The 15079-nt window shown below is 36.7% G+C and overlaps 1 protein-coding gene across 2 annotated transcripts in view; it reads left to right on the forward strand.

Annotated features, from left to right (window-relative positions):
• The window catches only part of ABCA12 (ATP binding cassette subfamily A member 12), a 231137-nt gene that overhangs the window by 89937 nt on the left and 126121 nt on the right, over positions 1 to 15079 (forward strand). Inside the window, exons 4-7 of one of the 2 annotated variants that reach the window (XM_027873671.1) lie at positions 5671 to 5762; positions 7833 to 7942; positions 11921 to 12106; positions 13747 to 13925. In XM_027873671.1, the coding sequence (XP_027729472.1) occupies positions 5671 to 5762; positions 7833 to 7942; positions 11921 to 12106; positions 13747 to 13925 (567 nt within the window). The remainder of the gene's footprint in view (positions 1 to 5670; positions 5763 to 7832; positions 7943 to 11920; positions 12107 to 13746; positions 13926 to 15079) is intronic. The other variant, XM_027873672.1, reaches the window with a different exon arrangement.

Below are 15079 nucleotides of genomic sequence, written 5' to 3' on the forward strand. Positions count from 1 at the left end.
AAAGAAAGAAAGAAAGAAAGAAAGAAAGAAAGAAAGAAAGAAAGAAAAAGAAAAGAAAGAAGGAAGGAAAAGGGAAAGGAGTTAGACAAAACTAACTCACAGCAACCTCTTCAGATAGTGTATGCAGCATTCCACATTCATAATTTCTCCCTCCAGAGAAAGGAGAGGGACATATTCATTCATGTTTCTTCTGAGTCCAAGACTGGGTATTGTTCTAATATTTCTTGATGTCTCATTGAGTCATCGATTTTTCTTTCTATTCTAGTTTTTTGAAGAATACTTTTCTTAGGAAACATCTACCTGCCACTTTTTAGCTACTTAAATTCCTTCAGTTTTTTTTTCTTTTTAGAGCTTTTATTTCATTTAACATTTTCAATTTTATTTCTCTTCCTTCATTTTTTTGAGATATTTAGATCTAATTTCCGTTAGAGTCTCTGCTTACAATTACGTTCACTTTTTGTTCCTGGGAGATTTGTCAATTGCCATTATTTTTTGTTCCTTGTAGGTATTTTCTTTGATTTACTCATCTCTCCAATTATCCAGTTCCTGAATAGAAGCATTATTCAATGGCATGCTCTGCCATTGATGCATTTTTGATTAGGTAGCTTGTTTCAGCTTTGTCTCACTCTAGCTCCCTTGAGCTCTATACTAACTTCCAACTGCTGAAGTTAACTCCTTTCCTCTTTTCTTTGAGGTTCAGAGTCATAATTTTTCATTATATATCTTTTTAAGTCATTATTCAGTCTGTTGCAAACTGAAGGGTTTTGCTGGAATGTGGGAGCTGGTCAGCTCTAATCACTTCTGATCCAGGCAGTCATCTGGGAAGGATGTCCCAAGATTGAATACTCTAATTACTTAGGGTTTGGATTACTTTTGTTGTTCTTTTTATTTATGTGGTTATATTGTTATTCAGTTGTTTCAGTCATGTCTTCATGACCCTATTTGGATTTTTCTTGGCAAAGTACTAGAATAGTTTGCTATTTCATTCTCCAGCTCATTTTACAGATGAGGGAATGAGGCAAACAAGGTTAAGTGACTTGCCCAAGGTCACACAGCTAGTAAGGCCAGATTTGAACTCAGGAAGATGAGTCTTCCTAACTCCAGGCCCAGCATTCTATTCACTGCCACCCAGCTGCTCCTGGCTTATATTGTGATAGCTATTGTATATATTATTTTCCTGGTACTGACTACTTTACTCACATCAGATCACACAAATTTTTACATGTTTCTCTGAACTTCTCACATACATAGTTTCTTAAGGCACAATAATATTCCATTAACTTCATATACCCAAATTTGCTTAACAATTCATCAGTAGATGGGAACTGTCATTGTTTCAACTTCTTTGATACCATAAAAAATCCTACTATAAAATTTTTTATACACCCGGGATCTTCTGCACTCTAATTTTGAACTCATTGGGGAATACATATTGAACAGTAGACTCTCTGGTTAAAAGTATCTGAATAGTTTTGTCAGTTTTCCTACATCATTCAAAGGTTTTTTGTTTTTTTTCCCAGAAAAATGGTTGAATGACTTGACAGCTCTACCAATAGTATATTAATGGATTGATTTTCCCTCCAATATTGATGATTTCCATCTTGTGTTACTTTTACTGAGTAACATGAATTCTCATCGTTGTTTTAATTTTCATTTCTCTAATTACTAATGATTCAGAGTGATTTTTCATGATTATTGACGATTTTCTTTTATTTTTGAGAACTGATTGTTCATATTGACCTAATGATCTATAGATGAATGGCTTTTCATCTTATATATTTATGTTATCTTTTTTTATTACAAAAAAAATTGAGTTTTTAGAGAAAATGTAGCCTTGAAGGCTCTTCTAAGACAAACTGTCTTCCCTACCTATACTAAGATCATAAAAGATTCCTTGACAAACCCAACCCTCAAAGACAGCTTTGTTTAATGATCTTTTGATTGTCAAAATCAATTGAGGCATAAAATAGGGAGAAATATGCTCACCAGGGGTCTCCTAGACCCTGTCATGGACAATAGCATATACAGGATCCAAATGGAAGAAGGATTCCTTTTGAATGGGGAGGTTTTCCAAATATATTCCTATTTTCATTTGACATCATGATAAATCACTTCATTCTAATTCTAATGTTAGGGCTTTCTTAATGAGACATCCTTATCCACTTAGGAGTGATTGATGCAGCAATCTACAAGGGGAAAAAATTGGATGCAAGATCATGGCATGATATATAAGTGAATAGGCAGTCCTTTGAGTTTACAGATAAGAGCACATATCTTATGCAAGATGGGCAATGAGCTGGCCAAGAATTGAATAGAATAGGCTGTTTGTATATGGAAAATTATTCAGTATTGTCCATGATCCCAAGTTGCTTCCTTGTATGAAATCTCATCGTTTAAACACCAATATTCTCTTGGTGATGCTATGAGTCTATAAATCATGGAAGACCATGATTTCCTATGAATCAAAATCATGAGGCACTAAAAGAGAAGTCTATGGGTTGGTGTAAGTAGGCTGTTTTATCAATTGCACTTGTGTACAAAAAAAGGGACATAAAAGATATCAAGGACATGCATGACAAGAAAAGAAGATGGGCTAGCTATATAGTGACAGCAAGGGATAACATAGTAAACCCAGGATAATGAAAGTTTCCCTGCCCTATTATTAAGACCTACAAGAAGGTCTCCAATGTATTGGATAGACAGATTTATGGAAAGACAAGTACAAAAATCAAACAAGATGAGAAAACATGAATGCACTATAGAGAAAGTATTCACATCCTATCACTGATCCATGAGAGCATACTGGATTTAGCTAAGTTAACACCTTAGCTAAATAAATTTATAAAATTAATTTGCCAGTTGGCTAGCAAAACCCAGAAAAGTTGTGGCAGAGAAGATATAAATTTTGATGGGGGTGGGTAAGAGGTTGGAGGGAAGAAGAGATATATCTGGAGGTGGAACATGATAGGGGAGGCAGTATAGCCAAGAAGCAACAGGAGATCCCTGCATCCCTGGAATTAGTGTGTACTGAAAAGTGGGGGAAAGGATAGGTAGATAGATAGATAGATGGATAGATAGATAGAAGAGAGAGAAAGAGAAAAGGGAGAGGGAGAGGGAGGGAGGGAGGGAGACAGAGAGACAGAGAGACACACACAGAGAGAGAATGCTTATTAAACATGTACTATCTGGCAGGAACTGTACTGAGTACTGTGGATAGAAATGCAAGCAAGACAATCCCTGTCCTCAAGGAACTCACATTTTAATAGGGGAAGGAACAAATAAAGGAGTGCTGGAAGAGTGAGAAGAGAGTGGGAGGGGTGGTGAGGAGAAAAGAGGGGAAGTGTTGTGGAGGCCTAGGCTCCTGCAAGATAAAAAGGATGCTCTAAAAGGTGCTTTGGAAATGCCTTTTGATGAGTATATATATATATATATATATATATATATATATTCTTTGATGAAATAGTGTATACACACATATATGTATGTATGTATGTATGTGTATAGATATGTGTATATATATACATATATATTTCGAATAAAGTCCCATTTTTCATCTCCAAGGACATCTGGCTCCCTACTTTGTAGATTCTGAAGAAGATGTTAGAGTTGTTTTTCCCTCTGAGATGGCTTAATTAAGTTCCAGCTGGAAGTAAAAAGATGTACTAAATGGCATCTTAAGGTCTTTCCTAAACTTGTGTGTTTTCATTAGCTTTCTTGGTCCCTTATGATGATTTCTTTTCCATAATCTTACTCCCCTCTCTCCATCCCATTTATCACTCAGTTTCTATTTCTTTTTTCTCACCCCTTTTTTTCTCATCTCAGCCTGTGCCATTCTTATTGTGTTTTTTTATTCTATTTAATCACTCAATCAACAAGTATTTATTCATTGCCTACTATGTGCCAGGCACTGGTGCTAGAAATACCAGGAATGAAACAATTCCTACTCTCAAGGAACTTGGGTTTTTATTCTTGGGAAAATCTCATGAGAACAGCTGTTTTTATGATTTAAAATTTTTCTGGTTTCTGAGTCTTTCTCGCAATAATCCAAACTGAAAAGCACTGAGAAAATAGATAGGCAAGTGAACTCAAGTTTCTCAAACTTTCAAAAACTTCAACTTGAGAAAAGGAAAAGGGTTTAGGTCAGTTCTTATTTTAATCTTGCCTAGTTTTCCTGTCCCAAACAGTCAGCAGAAGGAATGAGAAAGGACTTAAGGGAGCAGTATCTAGTCATGAATAATTCACATAGACCTTATGAATGAATGCAGGACTTTTGCTGCACCTAGCACACTTTATAGGAAGAGACAGGAAAAACATTAAGGAAGGCAAACAAACATTACTTTCTCTTTACTGTTTTAAAAGTGGACACAGAAAGAAAGGAACTGATCCAAATTTCAAGAAGAAACCATCTAAATTAGAAAACACCTGAGAGTCTGGTATGAAAATTCTGGTCTGATTTTCGAAGATTAAGTCAAATAAAACAAGAATAGTTCAAGGAAATTTTCCTCTCCACTATTGACATGGAATCGCTATGTACCTTAGCCAAGCTCCTTTATTAAACATGGACCAGAAACCTTCGCACACACACACACACACACACACACACACACGCTATACTTGTCCAAATCCAAAGGTAAAGTCTACATTCTCCTAATGCAGTTTGGAGTTGTTGGGAACTGAGCTGCTTTCAAAGACATGATCTTTGCCTTTTAGGGGTTCAGGTCCCATCATTCCATCACTCCTTAATACATATGTTTTTCTCTTCTCTCCAAAATGATTATTTTCTCTTGGTTCTGGTATTTGTGTAAAGGTTGGTTCCTACAAAGATGCAGCAATTTGTTCAATGGAGACAGCAGTGACTCTAAAGGCAGTGTTCCTTGGTTCAAATCCTGCCTCTGAGGCTGATTACCTGTGTGACCTTGAACAAGTCAGCTTCCTCATCTATAAAATGAGAAGGTTGGATCAGATGGTCCAACTCTGAGATCCCCTTCCAACTCATTTATGATCTGATGATCCTTTCCCAAATCTTGATCTGATCAAGTCCTATTCTGGTTCCCTGTAGCAGAGTAATCTTGTTTGGGCACTTAATTGTCTTACAGAAATTGAAAAGCTATTTATATGAAATGAATTTACTAAATGTACTCATGTGCTACCTTGTCTTACTTGCAAGAAATGTCTTAGCATTTATCTGGATGTGTGATAGAAATGATTCATCTTATGTCATATTCAAATCTCCTTTCAAATGTCTTTACATGTTAAGACATTTTTCCTTTCATGTTAAGAAATAAACAGGTTTCATGTACCCTTCCCTGCCCTCCAATCATATTTTTGTCTAGTCTCCAGTGAAAGAATGGATTATCATATAAGTTTTCATATTTCATTATAAAACCTTTCATCTTTTTTTTGAGAGCTTAATACAAGGTTAAAGTAAAAATAACTTTCCCTATCTTCTGGACCATTTCACATGAATAAAAGTTCACCTTGTAAGAATCTTTACATTGGTCATGTAAATCTTGGTGTGTTCATCCGTTAAAATTCTGGAGAGTAGATTAAGGGAGGGAGGAGGGAAAAGTGATATCACATCCCTGAAATCTGCTATATGATACATTGCTGGAACTTCAGTGGTAAATTAGTGTGTGTGAAGTTACAGGATTCTTTCTTATCCCTCTCTAGTGAAATCCAGAGAAAGTCATCCAGCCTGGGAAAGGACAGTAATTCATCACCTCGGAGTGCTAAATTTCCAGAAAGAAGGAATACATCACTGGGTAAGCTATTCTGTTCAGGTGAAGGTCTAATCTTTTGAAAGTCTATTCTATAGTCTAAACTTTCCAAACTGAAATGGAATGCCCAGAAAGGTATCCCTAAGAGACTGAAACATTCCTTATGGTTGCCTGGGGGAGGCAGTGTTAAGCTCTTGATAATACATAGATATCAAGGCCTCCTTCAATTGGCAGAGTCCTTAATAATTACATGGGCAACCTTCACATTGCTCTTGACCATATAAGATTAAGGATTGCGCCTCGTCCTAGTGGCAAGGAGGAACTCTCAAAAAATTAGGAGATAGGAGTATAATTGCAAACAAAACAATTAGAAACTTTATCCTCCCTGTCAAAGTTGCTCAAGATGTCTTCACTTGTTGTCTACTCTAGAATCCTATAAATTGAGAATATAGTTATGATTTCAGGCTTGTTTTCTATTGTCATTGAGAAATGGCAGTATTTGAGTGGTTGAGATATAATGGTATTGAATGATTTCACTGCGATGTTGGTAGAGATAAATAAATAAATGTATTAATGAATGGAAGGATCTGTGATTTTTGTCAACATAAAGAACCCTCCATTGGTCTAGGGGATTGTTTATGATACAAAAAGGTTAAGTGTCTTGTCTAGGGCAACATAGATAATGTATAACAGAGGTAATTTTGAACCCAAATCTTTTCTATTCAAATTGAGGCAGGGTGACCACTTGTTGGGTATCATGTCAACTTCCAACTGTCAGATGCTATGATTCTTGTTTCCCAGTTCCCTACTCTATTTACTATGTCATTCTGCCTTTTGAATGAAGGAAGCCTTGTTTTCATATAGTGGGGTCAAGGTTAGTCTCTAGTGAACACACAGACACAGGTACTCATCTGTGGTTGTTTGCTTAGCTCTCTTTGTTGAAACACAGATGTAAGGAAGCTAGGGTCACATGAGCCATGGGGGTTGACTATCTGGGCTCTTCTCCATGACCACAAACAGCACCTCTCAACTCATAAGTGTATGACCTTGGTTATGAGGGGACATCAGACAAGAGATGTCAATTCATCAATTCCTTACCAGTACTGGAGTAACATTAAAAAAAAAAGAAAAAAAACCCTGGAAACACACACGCTATTAATGGCTCAGAACATCATTTTTTAATACAGACAGTATTTTTGTGGTGAAAATGAGATTTCTCAGGCCTTAGTTTATAGAAGAGGCTGTCTTGATGAATATACATAATAAAGATATGAAGGTTGTCCCACTGAATGGATTCTACAAAGCTAGGGAGGGGATTTCATGGAAATCATGCTTCATGGAGTTCCTTTGAATGTACTTAATGGAAGGAGAGCATTGCATTCTGGGTTGATGATGCCAACCTTTGATTTTGAACTGAAATAACTATGATGGATCATTTGGGGAAAGATAAAATTTATGTTTTTTATACTTTTTTCCTAATTGAATATTTACAAAGAAAATCATCATCATTTCACGTATACTGGCAGGTCCTTGAAACAGATGTCTGAAATGATGGGTAAAAGAACAGTAATAATAATTATAATAATAGCTAAAATGCTTTAGCTAGCATTTATATAATACTTAAATATTATTTCATGTTATCCTTACAACAAACTGGGAGGTAGTTGCTAGTATTTATGCCCATTGTACAGATGAGAAAACTGAAGCAGATAATGGTTAAATGACTTGTCCACACAGTGAGTTAAGTGTCTGAGACTGGCTTTGAACTAGGGGCTTCCCAAGTCCAGGTCTAGCATTCTATCCACTGTGCCACCTAGAAATTTTAAGGAAGCCATAGATATGGCTTGATTGATTGGGCAAAATAGCAATAATGAAGTGTAAGGACTTAACCTAAAATCAAAACATCTTAAAGATTGCTTGGGAGTTGGGGAAAACAGCCAGAAACTTGTAGTCATTGCTGTTTTTTGAGCCAGGATGAAATTTCTAAGATAGACATGTATCAGGCATTGATTTTGAAAGCTATGGCATATGAAGGTGCTCATGATCCCTAATGGGCTAATAGCCATTCTTCAGTTGTTTTTGCTCAACATGCTAACTCTATCATTATTTTTACAGTCTTTTCCAGCTCAAGACCTGATTTAGAAGGCACTGTAACAGATTCCATCCCCATGTTCAACAGCAGTCAGGTGCTTGCGAGGATTCTAGATTTGGAAAAGGTAACTTTGGTATGCACACCATAATGAATAAACTATAGAGAATAGATGTAGGGCTCAATGAGATACCCCATATAGGACTTTGGGATGACTATTTCTGTATGAAGTTATAAAAAACTTTCCATCATTACTTAAAGCTTAATGCAAGGTCAAGGTAAAAATGAAAAGTCACCTACCTTAGGGGGTTGTTGTGAGGCTCAAATGAGATAGTGAATGCAAAGGTCTCAGAAAACCTTAAAAAGTTATCTAAATGTCAGTCGTCACAATTTACGGCTATGATTCAGGACCATTTCTCCTGTGTAAAAGTCCAACTCCTTCAGTGCATTTTTCTATTAAAGTCCTAGAAAGCCAATTTTGTATTAAGAAAAAGCAGATGCTAACACAGTCCTGCAAACTTTTTCATAACAAATACATGACTATAGCCTTTGATTTTTTTAGAGGATGTGGTCCTTAAAGCATCTAGCATCCTTCCACTCTGGAGCCAGTGGCCAGGATGGTATTTTCAAGGGATGTTCCCACATAAGAAACTGAATTTGGAGAATTCCAGACTCCTTTGAGTCTCCTATGTAAGTTCCCCTTTTGCTGGTTCATTTTTGAGTCCTCTTGGTGAGAGGGAAGGTGTCATAAGACATGATCCTTTAATCCCTTAAAGAGGGAAAGAAAAGAAAACCAGGCTAAAATAGTACACCAAACCTGCCAACTCATCCAGCCTCTGGAAAAATGAGAGTGGCAGATTCCTGCTGCAAATCTTTCCCCAAAGAGGGAAATGTTCTATCCTTAATAACATCTTCTGGAAATCTTACCTGCAGAATTTCTACTGCTAATCATTCACATCCATCTTCTCACTTTTAAGTTTCCCAAGCTGCAAGACAATAGATACAACTTTGGGGACTTCAGAAATAAAGAAAATACCAGCTTTGGGCATTCCAAAATAAGGAAACCTTCTATCAGGACCAAAAAAATGTTTTTTTTAAATAAAAGTGCTGTTCAAACTGTCCACATATAATTGAAAGTACAATTAGCTCTATGACATTTTTGCTACAAGGTTCAGATGTATAAAAAATTTAATGCTAATTTAAGTAAGAGGAAATGCATTTAATAACTGAGTTGTAACTGAGGCAGTGTGGCACAGTCAAGGAAATACTACATTTAGAGTCAGGCATATCTGGATTCAAATCTTACCTTTGACCCTAACTATCTGTGTAGTCATGAGCAAGGCCTTTAGGATCATAGATTTAGACCTGAAAGTGACCCTTAGAGGCTATGAAGTCCAACCTCTTCATATTACAGATGAGGAAACTGAGACCCAGAGATAGTAAGTGACTTTTCCTGGGTCACATAGCTATCACCACTGAACCACTTTTTATCACTCTGAGACTCAATTTCCTTATCTGTAGAATGGAGATAATAATATTAGGTTGCAGTGAGGCCCAAATGAGATGATGTATGTAAGACATATTTACAATTCTTAAAGCAGTAAATAAATATATATCATCATTAAATACATGTGCTCATACATAAAGGGAATATTGAAAGACAAAATAGGTATGATATTCCCTGTCCTGCTGCCACTCCAACCAAAGCTGCCATAAAACAAAATACCCTTATTAATGCTGATCACCATAAAGTGAGGTGACTGTCCTGTCTCTGGAGATCTGGGTATGAATTCAGGTACACTCTGAAGTATCCAACGTGTCCTGGAATCATCCTAAAATGGCAACTCCATTCTGGTCTAAAGCCACTTCAAGATCAATGTGTAAGCTGGGGAAAATGATATTGTCTCATTTTTACCCTCTGCTATGTTGGTTTCTAGAAAGCATTTTAGTCAGATAAATGGCATAGCATCTCGAAATATGTTGTGTATATTTGTACAAGATTTTGTACATATGTTTGTTGTCTCCACTATTAGATTGTGAGTTCCTTGAGGGCAGGGCTGTCTTTTGCCTCTTTTTTGTATTCTCAGTGTTTAACACTGTGCCTGACACAGAGCAGGTACTTAATAATTGTTTATTAATTGACTGAGATCCCACAATAAGACTATTCGATAGTGATGAAATTCCAAGATTTTCTTTATTTGTATGAGAGGATATGTTTGGAATTTGTCTAGTAGTGCCCAGTGCATAAAGAAATCAGTAATTCCAATAAAAAGAATTCATAATAAAAGTGGATATTTATGTGGTATATTCAGGTTTGTAAAGGCTTTTTCATAGATTATCTCAATGAATTCTCACGCTAACCTATCTGTGAAGTAAGCAATGTAGTTATTATTCGTCCCATTTGCAGATGAGGAAATTGAGACTCTAAGAAGTTGAGTTAACTGTTCATGGTCACACAACTGGTCAGTATTAGAGGTGAGATTTGAATGTGGGTCTATCTTAAGTCCAAGATCAGTTGTATTTCTGCTACACCATATGTGGTGAAAATTAGAGCAAGGTGTAAAGGAAGCAGGATGCCAAATTAGTCCCTTTGCAAACAATCTTGACTTCTCCTCTTCTCCCCTTCCTCCATCGTTGTTTTTGTTGCCCTTCCAGGAATGAACAGATGAATAATCTTAGTACGTGTTCATGGATATTTGTATGGAACAAATGTCAATACATGGAAGCGCAGAAAATGCACCATTCAGACTAGACTCAGTTGTTCTGTCTTTTCCCATGATGCTTAGAGCCAGCAAAGTAAACAAAGGACAGTGGATGAATTTTGTGTTGATCAAGCTCAGGCACCAAATTCTTGAGGATTGTAGGAGTTAAGCAAAATGTGCCTCTACAAATGCCCCACTGTTTAATTGATCATAATGAATGTGGTCAATTTTAAGGCTGATAAGAGTGGCACATCAGAGACTCCCCTGCAATAAGAGAATCCTTTGGATTCCATTTTCAAAATTTTTAACGAGAGCATTTGTTAATTATATGTGGTTTGATTTGGTTCACAGGCATTCCTAGGCTCCCTCCTGCTTTTCATACTGATGAGAAAAGAGTGGGAAAGTAGAAAGAGGCCTGGACTAGGAGTCAGGAGACCTCGTTTCTCCTTCTGGTTCTGCCATCTTTACCTGTGTGACCTTGGACAAGTCACTTGGAATCTTAGAACATTAGAGCTGGAAGAGATCTTCCAGGCAAAATTCCTCTTTTACAGATGAAGACTTTGAATCCCAGAGGAGTAAAGTGACTGTCCAAAGTCACATAGCTCTTTCATGGTAGAGGATACAGTCCTACAGCTCTAGAATTTGAGTCTCCCAAGGGCCATGCCAATGGTCTTTCCACACAAAATGTAACTTTTCTGAAACTCCTGATTATCATCTGTGAAAAATAAAAGGGTTGGATTAGATAATCATGAAGGTTGTTTGTGGCTCTAAAATTCTGTGATCCATGACTCAATTGGAAGATGGACATCACAAAGGAGGAATAAGTCAAAATTCAGAATTCACAAATGAACACATATACTTAGGGTCCTCCTTTTTCGGTCCATTTCAAAGATGACAGCATCTCCTGGGCAGTCTCACATGTAGATGTGCCTCCAACTTTTCTCTGGCTCCCATCTAAAAAAAAAGAAAGAAAATTTCATGCCTTAAAAACTTCTTTTGCTGACAGAGATTTTTCATTCCATGGTACATTTAGATTATTTAGTTCAGAGAAGGAAAACTAATTTATTTAAATGTAGCTTATGCAAATCCTGTATTTTTATTAGTAACAAGAATTTCCCCAAATTCTCTCCCCCTTTTCCCTTCCCTCTTCTTCCTTCTCCCTCTTTTTTCCCCTCTCCCCTTCTTCTCTTCCCTCTCTCCTCCTCCCCTCTTCTCTCTCTCATACACACTCTTTCATATATATGCTCATTGTATTTAAAGTATTGTTCTAAGTGAAATTATTAGGTGTTGTTTCCTGAATTTGGCATTTACTAAAGACAGGTCAGTTTTAGTAAAGATCATTTCCAGGAACCCTACAACATTGACATTTGAGTTCTTTATACTGACTGCTATTGCTGTCTCCTTTTCTCTAGATGCTAAAACAAAATTCAACTTCGGAAAACCTAAGAAGAGAAATCTGTGAGAACCATCCATCCTATACAACAGATGGCACTTTCTCATGGAACACTCTAGGGAAAAATATTTTCAACCAGTTTTGTCTTTCCAACATAACCCTTTTGGAGTCATCTATCCAAGAACTAAGAAACCAGCTGTCTCAGGTAAGTTGCATAAGCTTGACTAGCAGAGTCAGAATCACCTGTTTCTCATTCTGCCTCTGCTATTGAGTCACTCTGAATCAAAGAGCCAGTGGTGACCTACATCAGTGGTGCAATGCTTACGAGAATATTTCCCTGCTATCATAATGTCTACACCTTACTATTGTAGAGGTGTCTCCTCAATGTTTTCCTACATTGTCTTATCTTATGCAACATTCTCACTTATGAAGGATTACCATAATTTCAGTATTGAATGCAAAAGATTGCAGTGCTGTTAAGTCAGACTTTCCCCATGTGTAATGAGATAAGGCTTTGTTTCTGTGTGAGTTAGGGTTCACATGTGTTTGAGATCTTTACGGGAATGCCTCAAGATGTGTGATGTGGAAGTGTAGCAATAATAAAAAAATAATAACACATAACAACCTGGATTGGGGCATTAATAAGAAAAGTAATTTGAAAAGTAGTGGAAAGAGAATTGAACTGGGAATCAGGAGAGCTGGCTTCTGATCCTGGCTCTGCCACTCTGTGGTTTATCACTTCTTAACTTCTACCATCCCCAGTTTAGTCATCTGTTAAATGGAATCTGCCATCAGATGATCTCCAATGTCCCTTTCAGCTGTAACATTCCCTGATGGATCATAACTTGGATCTAGTCAATGTTCCCCTTAAAGATTATCTTCAAGAGGATTCTCCTGTGGTTCCCAAAGAAATATTAGTAATATAATATAATTACCATTTATTTGTTTCCTACTATCTGCAAAGCCTTGTGCTAGGTATTGAGTATGCAAAGAGAAACCAAAACAGTCCCTGCCCTCAAAGACCTTATGTTCCTTGCATACAGATAAGTAATAGAAAGTGTATTCAGAGTGATTGGGAGTGGGCATAAGGGCTGGGGGAGTGGGGAATGAATTAAGGAGGAGGAGAAAAAACAGGAGGAAAAGCCTCATACAGGAGGTAGAACTTAAACTGAACCTTAAATTGGGTATTTATACTTAAGACCATTTCCCTATATCCAAGAAATTAATTTCCCTTCTCCATGCATCCCAAAGAGACCTTAGTAGTCACTGTATCTATTTTTAATATTCTTTGTAGAATAAAATAGTAAAAAAAAATCTTTTAAAGGGATGTAGATTAACAACAATTTAATAATTTTCAGTATATACTGTGGTCCAGTCCTAATTTTCCCTACCTAATAGAAAGCCCCTATTTTAAGGAAAGTTTATGATCAACCAATCAATAAGGGCTTGTTAAGTGCATTTTAGGCATTATCCTAGGTCCTGAGAAAACAAAGAGAAAAACAAAACCCTTCTGTTCTCAAGGGGCTTAAATTCTTTCAGGAGATAATAATAGTAATAAATATATACCTATAAATGGGTTGTAAGAAGGCAATTTTGTCTATGCCGTGCTACTACGAGCATGGAAAAGTTTACGAATATAGGAAAAAATAATTTTTTATATGTAAAAGTATCATAGAGGGTTGGGACTTTAAGATATGAGATACCCTTTAGAATGGAGTTAGCTCTGAAAGAAGTGGTTTTTTTTTAAGTCTAGATTTTTGACATTTTCCAAATCAGTGAGTGAAGAAGATTAAAACTGTCCTAATACCTTCTTTGTTCCTTTGGTGATTCTTTTTTTTTCTCCAGATCTCAAATGACCCCAACAAACAAATGATAGTCTTCCAAGAGTCAGCCAGAGTGCTGTCATTCTTTTCACAACTACAGGACCAAACTGCATTGTGGCAGTTTCTCTCAAGTGTCCCCAATTTGTTCCAAGATGACACAAAACTAAAGGAATTATTAGATATCCTCCATAAAGCAAACAGGTAAGAGAATAGGAGACTCAGGTGGGAAAGGATTGTTTATAAACACAGTGAGGAGGTCACCTGTGAAGGCCATTGAAAGGCATTTAGTTCATTGAAATGCCAAACACACAATTCCACACCATATAATCACAGACATTAGGTATGAGAGACAAGTTGAGTGAAGGTCGATTTAGGCTGTGGCCTGAAGATCTTGTGCCAGGATGTTCTTTACAGGGTGTTTTCAAGTACATGACATGGTTCATTCAGTTTTAAACGTCTGAAATACAATTACTGTCCTTACGTTCCTTTGCAAAATTAGTCTGCCTTCCCAAGAATACGGTACTGACCTGTTTTGGTCAGTTTCTCTTCTATCTTACAATCTTCTTTCTTTCAGTGTGAAAAAGCAGATGCGTTAATAGGAAGAAAGTACATCCTTTCTTTAATGTGTAAGGGATAGGGAGAATCAGACCTGTGATTTCATTGGCATAGGGAAAAACCTGGAAAGGGGAATGTCCCTCTACCAATCCAAGTTAGCATTTTCTCTGTAACTTTTAGTCTAAGAGTGTAGTCTGGAGAAATGAGAACTTAACACCAAGCCAATATGTGTCCAGGCTCCAAGGCCAACTCTCTATCCACTATGCCAAAAATGTCACACACAGAGCCCTTGGGGAGCCTGCAGCCCACAGCACTCCAAACCAGATTAAAATGAAATTGAGAAATATTTAACAAATAAATAAAAATACAGTACAATATAGATAATGTTAATTTGTGGTTTTCTAAGTGATATGCAGCCTCCAAGGATGCTTATGTACAGTTTAGTGGTCCCTCATTTCTATTTGAGTTTGAGACCACTCCACCAAGACATGCTAGAAAGTAAGAAGTGGTCAAGCTAAGAAAATGAGCCCATGCTCCAGGAAAAAAAGCCAAATAGATAGAATTTTCACATGAATATCCAGTGTTGTGAATGTGTGAGAGAATAATAGACACTGGGGCAGTATATAGTAGGTTTTTGAATGAAGAAGATCTGGGTTCAAGTGCTGGGTGAGTGACCAGGGGTCAAGTGACTTAATCACTGTGTGGTCCTGCCAATTTTTTTTAAATTTATTATTTTCTCTCTTTAAAAAATATTTATTTATATTTAGTTTTCAACATTCACTTTTATAAGATTTTGAGTT

This window comes from Vombatus ursinus, unplaced genomic scaffold, assembly GCF_900497805.2.
Source record: "Vombatus ursinus unplaced genomic scaffold, bare-nosed wombat genome assembly UNPS02014802.1, whole genome shotgun sequence".
In the NCBI taxonomy this organism is placed as follows: domain Eukaryota; kingdom Metazoa; phylum Chordata; class Mammalia; order Diprotodontia; family Vombatidae; genus Vombatus; species Vombatus ursinus.